This window comes from Nilaparvata lugens, chromosome 8 (assembly GCF_014356525.2).
Source record: "Nilaparvata lugens isolate BPH chromosome 8, ASM1435652v1, whole genome shotgun sequence".
NCBI lineage: Eukaryota > Metazoa > Arthropoda > Insecta > Hemiptera > Delphacidae > Nilaparvata > Nilaparvata lugens.
Window position 1 is genome coordinate 41975180 of NC_052511.1, and position 16048 is coordinate 41991227.

A 16048-nucleotide genomic window follows, 5' to 3' on the forward strand; every position below is an offset into this window, starting at 1 on the left:
AATTTTAGATAATCATTAATAAAGATTTAATAATTTTTCCTTAATAATTCATACATTTGTAAAGCTTACAAAAACATAGGCTATCATAATGTTGGGCTACATCATAATTTATATTTGTGAAATGAATATTGAAGGATTTGATTGTTTTTCTTCTCCGCTCTTCCAATATAATTGCAATCAAGTTCGAGTAATTAACAATTGAGTGCTCATTATACAAATGAATAAGAAAATCAATCAATTGAAATAAATTATTTTCATTCCATCATTCAGGAATTGTATTTATTGAGTGGGCCTACTTTTGAAAACAGGCAACAGACTAAGGCTGGAAGCTTCAGTATAATAAAGACTCTCACATATCAATGACAGTGAACACTGCAAAAATAATGCTCCAATTGGACTATTCCCACTCAGCCTGGCCTAGCGACTTTTGAATAATCCCATTAGAACAAATGTAAATTATATTTCCACTATCACTGTTGTGAGGCAATCCAGCTTTATTCACCAAGATTTTATCATTATCTGTTTGATATAAACTTCAGATAATAAAATGTTTTAATAATCATATACAGTTACTGAAACTATTTCTTCATTAATTTAACCATTGATAAATTGTTGGATTCGCTCTTCAAAACCTAGACAATCAAGTATTAGCAATATTAGCAATATGCTTTTCAAAAGAAAAACTTTTCCTACAAAAGGTTTTGCATTACTCTTGATGTTGATTGGTTCATAACAGTGGTGATAATTGATTCAAGCATGATTAATTGATCACAAGGAAGAGATATTGTTTAATGATTTACATTTAAAAGTATTCGTAGTGTCAATATTGAATGATTCTTTTGATTGCATAAAAGGTTGCTTCAGATTAAGGCTCACGTTAAGTAGAATTGGAAATATGTGACATAACTGACATGGGTAATACAATTGTCAAAATTATTCATCTATATACAAGAAGCCTAAGTTCTTCCTGTTAGAAAATACAAAACTTATCAATATCCTAAAAATAATACTATGTTGACTATAGGTCAGGCTACATTGAATCATGAGTGTAGAGTGTAGCCTACAGCATGAAGATATAATATTATCTTCAAAGACTTGAAGCTGATGGAGAATTTCTGACTTATAGGCTATGTTCCTTACAAACTTATTAGTTTTATGTAATATTCGATCTTCCCTATTGGAGTTTTATTTCTTATTCTCTCGATGAAATAGTTTTAACTCTGGGTTAATTGTTAATTTTAGATTAATTCAAATTCAAATTCAAATTTATTTATCCTTAATGATAATTACAAAGTTTAAAACTTAAAGTATAAACATCACTTAATAGTTATATATACAGTAGGTATTATAATTAGTAATCATATAATATATAAGGAGGGTCCCTGCAAGGTAGAAAAACCTGTGCGCAGAGGCCGAGTGTTGAAGATTTTTACATAAATTTTCAGCAAAAAGATTCTTAGACTGGAGATATACTCGAAGATTTACATAGTATAACAATGTAAAACTTAGATATTTGATATCATAATGTGGTAGTACGAAAGAAGATATGAGGTTGTGCAGAAGAAGGAGACTTGATAAAAGCATGAAGATACAATTAATAATTAATAATTATAATGGGGATAGAAAAAGATAAGTGCTGAGCTCAGTTAATAAGAGACATGACAGAGTTTAGATCGGTGCGGATCCAATTTTCTATACGTTTTTTAACATGCCCAATCGGCCTGGGCATGTTTTGCCTGGGCAATTCAGTAAATCTTAATTCTGCATAAATCTGTTGGGTATATTGAACTCATTGCTTTCATCAGAAGTTGTTATTTTCAAACTCTTGCAGGATTTTTACTTGCTCTTTCCATCATCAATTATTCTTTCTCATTGTAGAGAAGAGCTCTGTATAAAATATCCAACTCTTAACAAACACTGAGCTGTTTTTCAAGTGTGTAATATTTATACTAGACATCTTGCTATAATGTATATTTTTAAAGAAAAACAACAATTCTATTCTATAACAAACACCATTCAAACTTTTTTCATGAAATGTAATTTTTTTATTTGTTAAATAACTTTCACCTTGTATTTATCTTATCATTTTTTATTTCAGAAAACAGTTCTGGACAGTGTAGAGAAGGACACAGGAATGCATGTGGATGGCTACACGCTATTGGCCATTGTGTACATAGTGTTCGCGCTCTCCAATTGGCTCACGCCTTCCATAGTGGCCACAATCGGACCTCGTCTATCCATGTTTCTAGGTGGCTTGACTTATGTGTAAGTACAATAATAACTGACCTGTTTTTATCATTTTTCCATTTTTATCCTGTTTCTTGGTGGCTCAACTTATGTGTAAGTACAATCATAACTTGACTCTTTTTATCATTTCTCCATTTTTATCCTGTTATTTCTCTTCACGCGAGCTAGAATGTTTGAATGTATTGAAAAAAGAATGCTAACTTTTCAAGTAATCGCTTCAGAGTCTATATTCTTATTTTAAACATTTTTACAACGAAATAGAACATAAATTATATAGTTGCAGTATACATGTGGTTTTGTCTAATCTACATAATTGTGTGTGTATGTGTGTTATAGAATGATTGGCATTATAAATTCATTAGAAATTATAGAACTACAGAGTTGTCGTTTCGCTGTTATCACTGCCTTCTGTAGTAGATAGCTGATTACGGTATATCCAATGCAATATTAATTACTGATTCTTTTTAATAATGATACTTTTTTCTTGAAAGATGATATATTTGTGAAAAAACATACATTACCAACTATTTTTATTTTTCAAATATCCAATACTAGCCGTCAGGCTCGCTTCACTTGCCATATCCGTCTAGCCAGGGGGCTCCGTCCCCTGGATCCCCGACTGGATCGTCCAAAAATGAGATCAGTGGGCTCGCTTCGCTCGCCTGCCTTTTTCATTTCAAGAAAATTTTTAGACCCTAGCTAAACCTCTGTACCAAATTTGAACATTTTCTGTCTATTACTTGATGAAAGAACTGAGAAAACGCAAAATAACCGCTAATTTTGGGCGTATCTTTGGCGTTATTTCAAATTCCTTCTAACAACATTATTACACCCCAGTTGAGCTTCTGTAGTAAATTTGAACATTTTCTGTTCATTTGTTGTCGATAAAGCTGAGAAAGCGCAAAAAACCGCTGGAAAAACGCAGATTTTGGGCGTATGTTTGGCGTTATTTCAAATTCCTTCCAACACAACATTATTACACCCTAGCTGTGCTTCTGTACTAAATTTGAACATTTTCTGTTCATTTGTTCTCGATAAAGCTGAGAAAACGCTAAAAAACGCTGGAAAAACGCAGATTTTGGGAGTAAAATCAGTTTTGTAAAATACAGGATATTGAATTAACTGAGAAATTTTTACTATAGAAACAAACATCCTCAAATTTTAGTCATATCAAATCTAATATGGCTTCTGAATATGAATATATTTGTATAATATGGACGATTTTGTGCATGAGCCTGTTCTGCCTTTCCTCAAGTAAAGTATTTGTACACAATGGGCCCTATTCATGAAAAATGATATGCTTATGCTTTTGAATTATGAAAGAAATCCTTCTTCTTGTATTCATAATAATTTCGAGCAAAACCTTGTACTTGTGAGCAGAAGCATATCCTTTTACTCTCGAAAAAGTAAATGGGTATTCATAAACTTTTGTAATGTGAATAAATAAGTAATAGATTAAAATAATAAATTAATATTTTCTCTCTTTTGTTAACATCTATAATTTTATTATCGTTTCTTTAGTTTTCCAAACCTCTTGCTCTTCTTCAATTGCTTAGTTGTTTTTCACTTTTTTTGTAATTTTATTGATTGTATTTTCCTTAGGCTCACTATCAGACGGAAGTCTTGTGAGCCATTTGATTCTTTCTTCTTATATTTTTATGATTTACACAAATTATTGTGTGTTTTTCAATTGTTGTGAAAGCGAAGAAGAATCAATAAATTATTATTAATATTATTTTTGTCGTGACTAAACTGTGATGGTTGTATTTGTTGCAGAATGTACATAATAGTGTTTCTGCACCCGACTGAAACGCTGCTGTATGCGTCTGCGTTTGTGATTGGGATCGGAGCGGCCATGATCTGGACCGGACAGGGCAACTATCTCACCGTCAACTCAGATTCAACCACAATAGGCAGGAATTCAGGCATTTTCTGGGCTCTGCTGCAGTGTAGGTAAGTTAAGATCCACAGATGGATGTTATTCAAGATCTCCCATCAGTCTGGAAACAGTAGATTGAAGATTGATATTATTACAATAACTAAGTGGCTATAGTCAGGTCCAAGTTTCAATGGCAGTAGATAATAATAATATAATGTTATTGTCATTCAACTTAAAAACTTATTCATAACATACAGACATAACTTAATTATAGCTCTGTTGTATATCCATACTTTTTCACTGTTAAAATATCTATACTATTAGTATCATAACTATTAAAAACGTGGTTTAGGTTTCCCTTATCAGGTTTAAAATATTTTATTTCATAGAATAGGATTTCTTAATTCAAAAATTTATTTAGAGGAAGATAGGAGAACAGTGTTGCCGTTTTTCTGGCTTGCCACTGTCTTCTATAGTGGATAGCTGATACCGGTTTATCTGATGTAATTGACAACATTGTGAGGTCTATGCTTTAACTCGGATTTTCTTTTGTCTGCCTGTATGTAACGCGATTACGGCAAAACGCGTTGCTAGAATTCGATGAGATTTGGCATTGGCAGGAATATTCCTTTTTCAACTGCGCGTCGATGTATAAATAATATCTTTGACTTTTTGCATTTTAAGGATAATATGAAAAGAAAAGAAGTTCCTCCATACTCTGATATCACTATATATATATATATATATATATATATATATATATATATATATATCCTTAAAAACTTACATTAGAAATGGGGGAAATTTTCGGAGACTGTGTCTCCTTTCTCAACCGAGAAGACTGCAGTTTTGAATCCAACGGTCGTATCAAAGGAGACACAGTCTCCGAAAATTTCCCCCATTTCTAATGTAAGTTTTTAAGTGTTTTCTTTTTTATAGGTATATTCTATATATATATATATATATATATATATATATATATATTATATATATATATATATAATATATATATATATAATTAAAACAGGAGACACGATATAAATAGATTGAAAACACTTAAAAACTTACATTAGAAATGGGGGAAAAAATAAAGTACTCAATCAATCAATCAATCTCCTTTCTCAACCGAGAAGACTGCAGTTTTGAATCCAACGGTCGTGTGACCACAGAGTACGCACGGAGACTTAATTGTAGCAGCAGAGACCACAGATTACGCGGTGCAGACGGATGGAGAGAAAAAAGGATACAGAATCAGGGGACATTATGGGGTATTTAGGGGGCGGTTACAAACGGGATATTTAAGATTTGAGTGAGTTATGAATAAGGAAAGGTGTAGCTTATGAATTGATAGACAAGATGAGATTTAAAATTAGAAATCAAAAAAGAATTAGACTAAAATTGGAGAAAGGAATTGTAGAATTCTACAATTCCTTTCTCCAATTTTAATTTAAAACTGGCCCTTAATTTACTTGAAAACTGGGATCCTACTACGGTTGCCTACTATTTCTCAATCAACTTCAATAAAATCTTGAACAGCGTTAATCAAATACTACTGCCATTACAACGTGGTACTCACCATAAGACCAGTTAGCTCATCTATAGTTTGTAGAATTTATTCTTTTTTATAGGTATATTTTTGAGAGTTACGGCCACCATACCTCTTTCACTACAACTACAGTCATTTCTTGTAGGATGCTCTGGTCTCAGCTAAAACTACATACTAGGTTCTGTCAGTTGGTCAGCTCAGTTGAAAGCAGTTGAAAGCGAGTGAACTTGAAAGTAGGTTTGAAATGAATTTAAAAAATTATTGACCGAGCGGAGTGAAGTCTAAGATTCAAGTCGACGGTTTTGCATTTCTCTTTATGTTTATATTTATGTTCGCATTTACAGCGAAACGCAGCAATAGATTTTCATGAAATTTTACAGGTAAAATTCCTTCTTGAATTTCGCGTCGACGTATACATACGGTTTTTGAAATTTTGCATTTTAAGGATAATAAAAAAGGAAAAGGAGTCTTCTTTGAATGCCAATATTACCTTAAAAATCAGACTTTAGAATTATTCTTCATAAATCAGCTGTCTAGTGGACTATAATACTACCCGTTCAAAAACATCGAACATCTTGAAAATGTATCTTTCCATCAACGTTAGTAGACAGTTGTCTACTAACTTTGTCTTTCCATAAGCTGAGGCCATGATTCTAGTTTGGAGTTTGGAGTTATTGATAGAAAACATTTTTCTACATTTTCCTTTTTTAATCTGATGATTAAAATTGCAACAAATATTATTGAAAAGAAATTGATTTCTAAAATCATGAGAGGTGAGAAATGAAGCTTGTAGGAAATCAGCATTATGGGGTTTATTTTGTTAATTTCAACACACCGTTTTTTCGCCAACACGACAACACAGAATGTTCTCTGATGGGTTGATTGGATTGGCGTATTGACGGCAGCCAAACCTGATAACGGCGCTCACACTCACATTCCGGGACGACACGTCACGGTACGATAGGACAGAAAGCTCTATGTTTATTTAGGATTTTTTCTAGACATTTTAAATTGATAAATTATTTATTAATTTTTGAGAAAACATAACAACAGGTCAATGTAACTTACTGAGCGCGAGGTCTACTGTTCACAGAACTACTAGTAACATTTGAGGTGTATCATACTATAGAGATAGATGTGCTGTTTCGCATAAGGTTTTTTATCTATAATAATAATAATAATATTTTAGTATTATCTTAGTACTTATTCCTAATTTTTATTTGAGCATTATAAAGTGCTTTTATTCCTTATTTATGTTTTAGCATTACAATAATATATTCTTATTGTTCATTTTTGTTAGCATTTCAAAGTTTTATTATTAATATTTTGTTTTGTGGATGCGTTGCAGTATGTTTTTCGGCAACATGTTGTGTACTACCAGTTCCGCAACAAGACGCACATAGATGAGCCGACCAGGTACACGGTGTTTGTCGCCCTGGGTGCCACCGGGGTTGTGGGCGTCCTGGTGCTTGGGCTACTGCGGCCGCCCGTCAACTCGTCCGGCGAGGAGGTGAGGGAGGAACCCAAGGGGCCCATGGATGCACTCATTGGCGCCTTCGAACTGTTCTTCACCAAGAAGATGCTCTTTCTGTCGTTCACCATCATCTATACTGGTGGGTGGTTCTGTGTGATTGTATTAATTTTAGAGAAATCTAATAGTCCAGTCAATATAGACGTAAAAAAGGGGGTGTGCTTGCAATTTATATTGGAGTTCTGATTTTTTAATATATTATTTGGGTACATAAGAGAAGTCTAGAACCAATTTCTTCATGCAAAATTTCCTTGTGCTAGATACAGGGTGGCCCAAAAACCTCGTAATTTCGGCTCATTTTCCAGTTTTCAGCTATTTCTGCTAAATATCGAAATCGGACACAAAAAATTGCTCTCACCTTTTTTTTAGATTATAAAGTTCTGAATAAAATGAGATCATTCGGAACTCTCTATCTCCAATGAGTACTGAGTTATGATTTTTCAAAAATGAGAGAAATTTGAAGAAAAAATCAATTTTGATGAATTTTAGTTTTTGATCAACAATATCTTCCAATTGTTACCTTTTAGATGTATAATTCAAAATCCCTCTGGGCGTATTTTTGTGCTCTACAATCTGAGATCAGGTAGAGCGCTCTAATCATATAGATTTCCAGGTACACCTGACAACAATGCTCCTTGTATTGTGAAAAACACCTAATTTTCAGCTTCAACCATCATCACCAACTACATTGTCCTCACATTGATATTTCGCACAATGACATACGTTCATGACATTATTTTCTATGATTAATTCATGATCTTTTTTCTGCTTTTGAACACTTATTATCATAATGTTTTCTCTGTCTTTCACCGTCATTTATTCTGGTAGCTCTCTTATTTTGTATATTTTGTGATAAAGTAAGAGAGATTATTTAAAGTAAGAGAGATTAGACAGTAAGAGAGATTATTTTTACAGTAAGAGAGTCCAGTTTTTTGCATATTTTGAGAAAACTACTATTAATTATATTTTCTGTGCCTTTGAACTGTTCATTACTAAGATGTCTCCATCGTTAATCATCTGGTGAACACTGGTGGGCATTATAATTTGGTAGTAAATAAAAATACACTGATATTGTCAATAGAGTACAGAGTGCAGCTGAGGATGTCGCACGTTTTGCCATCGAACCTGGATACTGAAATGTAATGCCGCATCTACATGTTGGCCCAAAGAAGGCGAATGTCGGTCAGCGCCTGTGTGCGGATGGGTGGTTTGCCAACGCTGGTTACCGTTGGCCGTCATTGAACACTGTCATAGCCACCTCTAATACAAGGCCCCGGCCTACGATATTACAACGTCGCATTGCAGGCCTAGAATCTAATACATGATTGGTGAAAAAGATCAGCTGGTATTTTTTTTAAATATTTTTCACCAATCATGTATTAGATTACTATACTCTGTCCAAACAGGTATGAGCTCTGAAGGATTAGGACTCCTACTACTCACACACACAAGCGCAGTCTCCTTTTGTGTGTGTGAGTACACACAAGCGCAGTCTACTTTTGTGTGTGTGAGTAAAGGGACGGTCTGCCTACCTATATACTACATAGTATACATAGTATATCAATGGCGCAGGTAGGCCAGGCGTGTGTGCCTGCGCGTGGGGGAGTGAGGGTCGGCTTAATCTTTCAGGGGTCATGGCTGTTTGTACAGACTGTAGGCCTACACTGCGACGTTGCAATATCGTAGTCCGGGGCCTTGTATTAGAGGTGGCTATGGCACTGTGCATATTGCAGGCTGGGCCAGCGACTGGACCAACATGAGGATGCGGCATAAAGTGTTTTTATAAACAAATATAATTTAGTGGTATTGATATCAGTGTATTTTTCTTTTTATTATGAAGAAATAAAACAACATCTTTACCCATACATTCGAATTATCTGTAGTATTATAATTTATTTTGGTTCGTGTGTCCATTGGTTGGTATAGGCTTATTATTATTTACGAATTATTCCTTATTAATCAATTCACTTTTAACTGTATCGTTACTCTAAATAGAAAATCTTGCTCTTTTTTAGTCAAATTAATATACAAAATACAGTTTCCTCAAAAATCAAATGTAATTAAATGTTTCCATTACTGAAGTATGAGTTACTATAATTATTTTGAATCTATAAAACTGTTAAACATTTTTATGAATGATTTAAAACTGTTCAAACGTGAGGATGAATGCTACCGTATGCAATCAAATACTGTATAGTCCAAAATCAAGTATAGATAGATGTTATTTTGTGATGTTACTATATTTATTTATTTATTCATTCATTTATTTATTAGGTTAGCACAACCAATACAATGATCGGAAAAGGAAAAACAGGCTATTGCCCAAAACTTCTTCAATTTTCTAATTTAGTTTCAAATTAAATGAGATGGATATAAGACTTATTTCTGGATATAAGCGTTCATATTACTCCGAGTTGATAATGTTTTAGTCACAACAGTATTGATCTTGAAGCACCAAACTGTATGAATTCTGATCTTGGCATTTCCAAGTTTACTGAACTGTAAAGTTTCCATTCCAATATTGGCAGTCATACATGTATTCAAATGATATTTTTATGACTCATTCAGCTTGATTTTGTTTGAATTGTTTTAATAGAGTGTGTGAGATATCCATATACAGAACTGCCGAGCTGCTTGCGTTGGGTCCATCTGACAAATAATATTCAAATATATGTTATTTTTGCAGTCGATTCCCACCTTAAATATTAGAAAGCTGACAATATCATGTACACTTCATCATCACACTTCATCAGATACAATATTTGATGAACCAATCAATCAAACAAGAACCACAAAACAAGACAAGATTCATCAAAAATTGAATATGAAGACAGTGTCTGGGTAATTCATATTTCTCTATCACGTTGATACACTCATATGCATTAAGGTTAATATTAAATCCAATGATGGATGAATGGCGACTTCTTTTATTCAATCACTTTTTTGTATTGCAGGTCTGGAATTGTCGTTTTTCAGTGGTATATACAGTGCGTCACTTGGCTTCACTCTCAAGTTTGGCGAGCAAGCCAAGGAACTAGTTGCCATCTCAGGCATCCTCATCGGAGTGGGAGAAGTTCTTGGTCAGTTGCAAATGATAATTATTTTATGTTGAAAACATAATTATTTTCACCACTTTATCAAGCTTTCATTATCAGAACTGTTTTTTTTTTTTTTTTTTTTTTTTGAACAAAACAAGTTGGAGTATTAATGAACAACTTGATGAGAAGAGACTAGAATCAATTCAATATAAACGAATCTTGACGAAATTTCAGGAAATGAAATGTTACAATAATATAGTTCTTACTCTACATCCAATCATTACTTCAAGCTCCTATCATTAAACGAAAATCCCAATTAAATGCTGTAAATCACCCCGAAGACTTCTGCTACTGCTAATATTGACAACAGGGTAAACAGATAGATGGAATATACAAAAATTATTAGCATTTGAAAAAATGCAACTTCAATGACGCTGTCTGTTAGTTCACGTTAGTTGCGGTCAAAATGGCGTCGAAGCAGGAAAAAGCCACAATGTGTGCTTTGGTTTCACGAAACGAAATCGCCCATCAGTGTTCAGCGTAATTTTTGGGCTTCTTATGGACGCAGCCCTCCTGATGTTAAATCAATAAAGCGATGGTATGACAGGTTCAAAGAAACAGGCAGCATTGAAGATCTTCCTAGAAGTGGCAGGCCTAGTGTGAGTGAAGCAACTGTTGATCGTGTTTGGCAATCATTTCAACGGAGTCCGTCTAAATCAAGCATCACGTGAACTTCAAATACCGCAAGCAAGTGTTGTGAAAATTCTTTATAAGAGGCTTAGGTTGCATGCTTATGAAGTGCAAATCGTGCAGGCCTTGCAACCGAATGATTCGCTGAGACGTGCAGAATTCGCAACTGAGATTCTCAACAGGATCGATGCCGCTAACGATTACTTAAATCGCATATGTTTTACAGATGCATCCACCTTTCATGTCAGTGGAATGGTAAATAGGCATAATGTCCGTATATGGGGATCAGAGAATCCACACGCTACTGTACAGTTACAGCGAGACAGTGAAAAAGTTAATGTTTGGTGCAGCCTAATGCACAACAAGGTTTTTGGGCCGTTTTTCTTCACGGAAAAAACCATTAGCGCTAACATTTACTTAGACTTATTGCAACAGTTCATTGCACCACAGTTAGAAGGTTATCAACCATGGATAATTTTCAGTTTAAATCAGTTTAAAAATTCAGTTTAAATCAATATATCAGTTTCAATTCAGATGATACATATCACAATGACCAAATTAAAATCTTTGTACGGTATTGATGAGTTAATCAGTGTCATCCATTCTGTTTCAAACAACCTAAGAGTTGAATATCGCTTTTAGGTGTCAAGGCTCGAGCAATCTTTTCACATTAGAAAGAACTTCCGATGCCTCCCTGAAAGCATCCTCATAAGTACATCCAAAGGAAATATTAATTCATTTATTAGGTTGAAGCATCACAATATTGGAATGAAAAAACAGGCTCAAGTCTAAAACGTTTTCATTTCGTGAATGTAGTTTTAGTGTTTGAAACTCTTCCTTTGAGTAAAACGCTTTTGCCTTCAGCCAGTTTCCTAATACTACTGAATTTTTTCGATGGTAACTTTTTCACACTGCTTGGTAATTTATTATATAAAAAATCTGCTGATACCTATGGCTTTTAATGGATTTTTGCAGTCTCACAACGTGGTCCTTCTGTCTTGTATTGTAAGAGTGAGTTTCAGAGATTTCATGATATAGACCTAAATAAATATTGTTCTTAACAAAAACTAAATTATAAAAAAATTAAAGACATGGCAAAATCATTATTTTGTTTTCCGGGAAAATATTTCTACAAGTTTCATTATAACTCAGATCAAATATTATTTTAATTGCCTTTTTCTGTCGAATGAAGGCATTTTTAGCTGAAGGTGAGTTTCCCCGTAATTTAACACCGTAAATGAGATGGAACAGACCATGATAGATCATTACAATGACATTGTAAAAATAAACATTCACAAGCCTTCAATCTTCAAGCCTTTTACATCTACTTCACATAAATATTCCTAGTAGATTTAACAGGCTGAAATTAATCATCGTGCACATTCAGGTTACATTGGTTATAAAGTGAAAAAATTAATTGCTCTGTTTAATTTACATTAAAAGTCACCATATTAGCATCAAACCACAATTTGATTCTTGAAAGGCCCTATCAAGTTGTTTTTCAACACTTTTCAAGTCAACATCCGAGTCTACCATGGTTGCGTCGTCTGCATACAATACAGAAAATACATCACCGAATCAAAAGTCTTAGCAAAATTAAGAAAAGTGTTTTAGAACACGAATGCGAAATTGCACTTTCTGCTGAATCAATATTAAGGATGTGCAAAGGCTAAAAAAACTTTCTACTTGTGATATTTTTCAAAGTTTTTTCAGTTGTATACTATCAAGCTATAAAAATGGAAAAGTGTTGTGTTATCAGGTAAACGTTTTCCCGATCATAACTTTTTGAGTTATGAGCGCAAAAAGTTTAAATTTTTGGGAAAGATCGTTTCATATTCGGAAAGAGATAAATCCATGAAATTCTGAGGATATATTCTCCATGGTATTGTGGATTGAATAAAACAAAAAAAAAACAATTTTCAAGAAAGATACTCAATTTACCAAAAGTAAATCAAATGAAATTTATTTTTGGTAATTTTTATTAAATTGAATCAATTTCTTCAAAATGATATTTTTAGATTTTTTTGTTTTATTCAATTAACAATACCATGGAGAATATGCCCTCAAAATTGCATGGACTTATCTCTCACCGGATTTGAAATGATCTGTCTTAAAAATTTCAACTTTATGTGCTCATATCTCAAAAACTAATGATCGGGGCAGTGGTGCCCATCCCCCCATGGTCCATGTCGCAACTTGCGACATCAAAACATGCTGTGGGCACCCCGCATGCGCACCCCGATCATCGGGGGAAAAATTTCGTGAGAAGACTTTTTCATTCTGTTAGCTTGATAGTATACAAATCGAAAAACTTTGAAAAAATATCACCAGTGGAAAGTTTTTTTTTGCCTTTGCACAGCCTTACTGTACTTGCTTACTTGATTGCTTGCTTGATAAAATGTTGACTAACTGTACTATTTACCTTGTTTCTTCCATTTGTCTCCAGGCGGAGTGGTGTTCGGCCTGCTAGGCAGCAAAACGGCGTCGAGGGGTCGGTCGCCGATCATCCTGATCGGGTTCCTGGTGCACGTGACCGCATTCGTGCTGATCAACATCAACCTGCCCAACGATGCTCCGTTCGCCAACACGAACGCATCCGGCGTGATCGAGCCAATCGCCTGGCTGGCTCTGCTCTGCAGTTTCCTGCTCGGCCTCGGTGACAGCTGCTACAACACTCAGGTCATGGCCATGCTGGGCGACATGTACAAGGATAACAGTGCGCCCGCCTTCGCCATGTTCAAGTTTATTCAGGTTGGTTAAAAATTCATAACATTTTGTAGACTTAGATCATAATTATTATATTAAAATACTTGGAATTGTAACAAGCTTTTATTTAGAATAGAATAGAATATGTTTTATTGTAACCAATTCTGAGGTCTTCAGAAGCATTGCCTTCGTCACACTATACAATAAATTTCATACATACATATTATACAAAAATTGAAAATAAACTATTAAAAGCAGTAAAAAATATCAAATATCAATATCCACTGATGGAAATGTACAGATTAAGAAAAAAGTGATATAGAATATATTCAAATATATATGATATCCTAGTCCTGGGACACAGAAAAAAAGACAAACAAACAAAAAAGTAGCATTAGTTGATGACAGTATGGGCTTAACATGTCAAGCATTTCACAAAGTCCCAGCCAGTTCATAGAACTCCTGAAAAGTGTATACAGGGTTACTAATTAGGTATGGTTTTAGCCTCTGCTTGAAAATTTGATTTTGTAATCCTCTAAATTGTTCTGAGAGCGAATTGAAAAGCTTCACACCAATAAATAGAAATGTTGTTAGTGTGCTAGCATACTCGTAGCGGTTGGTAATCAAGTTGTTCCTGCTTCTAGTTTGATGCTCATGGGATACTCCTTGCTCGACAAAATTATCCAAGTTTTCCTTCACTTAGGTCAGACATTGAAGCACAAAAATAAAGGGTAATGCCAATATTTCTTACTCTTTGAATTTCTCTCTATATGCCTTTGATCCCCACAGTGCAGCACCATAAGACAGGTGGGACTGGATGTGAGGAAAGTAGACTACCTTGAGAACATCAACAGTGACGCATGTCCTCTATTGAGCTTTCCAGCGGTAATAACAATGTGCCTAGAAAAGTTGCGGTAATATCAATGTATCCAAACAGTTGTCTAAAATGAATCCCAGAAACTTGGATTATTTTTCCGCAACCCAAGCCTTCTATTATATGTTAATCTTAAATCCTGAACCTTGTTGGAATTCATGCACAGCAAGTTTGAGTTGCATCATATCTCAATTGACTGAGTCACTTCTTACAATGAAACAGCATTCAGGGAAACCTCTGTTGGCGTGCTCAGAAACACATAAAGATCATCAGCAAAAAGATAACTTTTAGCGGGAGGGTTAACTGTAGTTGGGAGATCATTTATGTAGATAACGAACAGTATTGGCCCTAATACTGATCCCTGAGGACCCCATGAGAGACAGGCAAGTACTGGGATTCTGATCCAACGAATGCAACTTTTTGAAAACGATTGCTGAGATATGATTCAATCATCTTTATGGATCTGGCTTGGAACCCATGGAATAAGAGCTTATCAAGTAGGAATTTGTGAGAAACCGTGTCAAAAGCTTTTGATAAACCGAATAACTTGACCTGGGTGAAGCGCATTTTCTCCAAGGAGTCCAAGCAATCCCTATAGAGATCCTCAGCTGCTCTAACTGTGTTTCTCCCCACTCTGTACCCAAACTGAGAGTTACTAAAAAGACCGTTACTCTCAAAATAGTTCACTATTTGAGTGTTCAAAACACTCTCAAGAACTTTGGACGCAGTAGTGGTTATATTTATAGATATTAAAATCAGATATGCAACCTTTTTTATGTACAGGTAAGACTTTACTCAATTTTAAAGTTTGTGGATAAACACCATCAATTATTAATTGAGCTATTCATTATATTTATCAAAGGTTCTATAATATACTCACAACCCATTTTTAGCATTTTTGGGCTTATATCATACACATCTATACTATTTCTGGCTTTCATTTTCCCAAGAACACTCACAACAACGTATTTTTCATTAAATTCAAATTCAAATTTATTTTGTCAATCAAAACAATTACAATTTCAAAGGAAATAGTATACATCACAGAAAATATAATCAGAAAAATCCTTAATAAACAAAAAATGAAATAGAATTAATCATATAACATTAGCTTAGTTTATCAAGAATGTATAAATGGGAAAAAATATATATATAAATGTATACAATAATACTTACAATTTAAAAAATGATTTTGACAATTTTACTGAGCGCAAAAAAATATAAAATTTTCGTCCGCGCTCAGGAGTTAAGATAAGACAAGCCCTTATGCAGTGTTATAAAGAGTGCCCATGCAATGTTAAAATCCCAATGACCAAAAAAAAATGAAATTATTATCAAGAAGAAAAATAAGAATAATAGAAACTGAGAATTTCTATTTTAAAGGAAAAGAAAAAAGAAAAACAGCAATGAATGATACATTAAAGTAGTTACTCATCGTTATCCAGACAACAATCAATCAACCACTCGATACCAACCCTCAATCTCATCAATGCAATGAGTAAGCAAAAACCTCCTAAGATTGATTCTGAAACGATGC

The 16048-nt window shown here is 34.1% G+C and overlaps 1 protein-coding gene across 1 annotated transcript in view; it reads left to right on the forward strand.

Annotated features, from left to right (window-relative positions):
• The window catches only part of LOC111045979 (UNC93-like protein MFSD11), a 41919-nt gene that overhangs the window by 20536 nt on the left and 5335 nt on the right, over positions 1-16048 (forward strand). The window contains 6 exon segments of the mRNA XM_022331461.2: positions 2099-2265; positions 4024-4200; positions 7021-7037; positions 7040-7285; positions 10158-10283; positions 13378-13682. Of these exon segments, the coding sequence (XP_022187153.2) occupies positions 2099-2265; positions 4024-4200; positions 7021-7037; positions 7040-7285; positions 10158-10283; positions 13378-13682 (1038 nt within the window).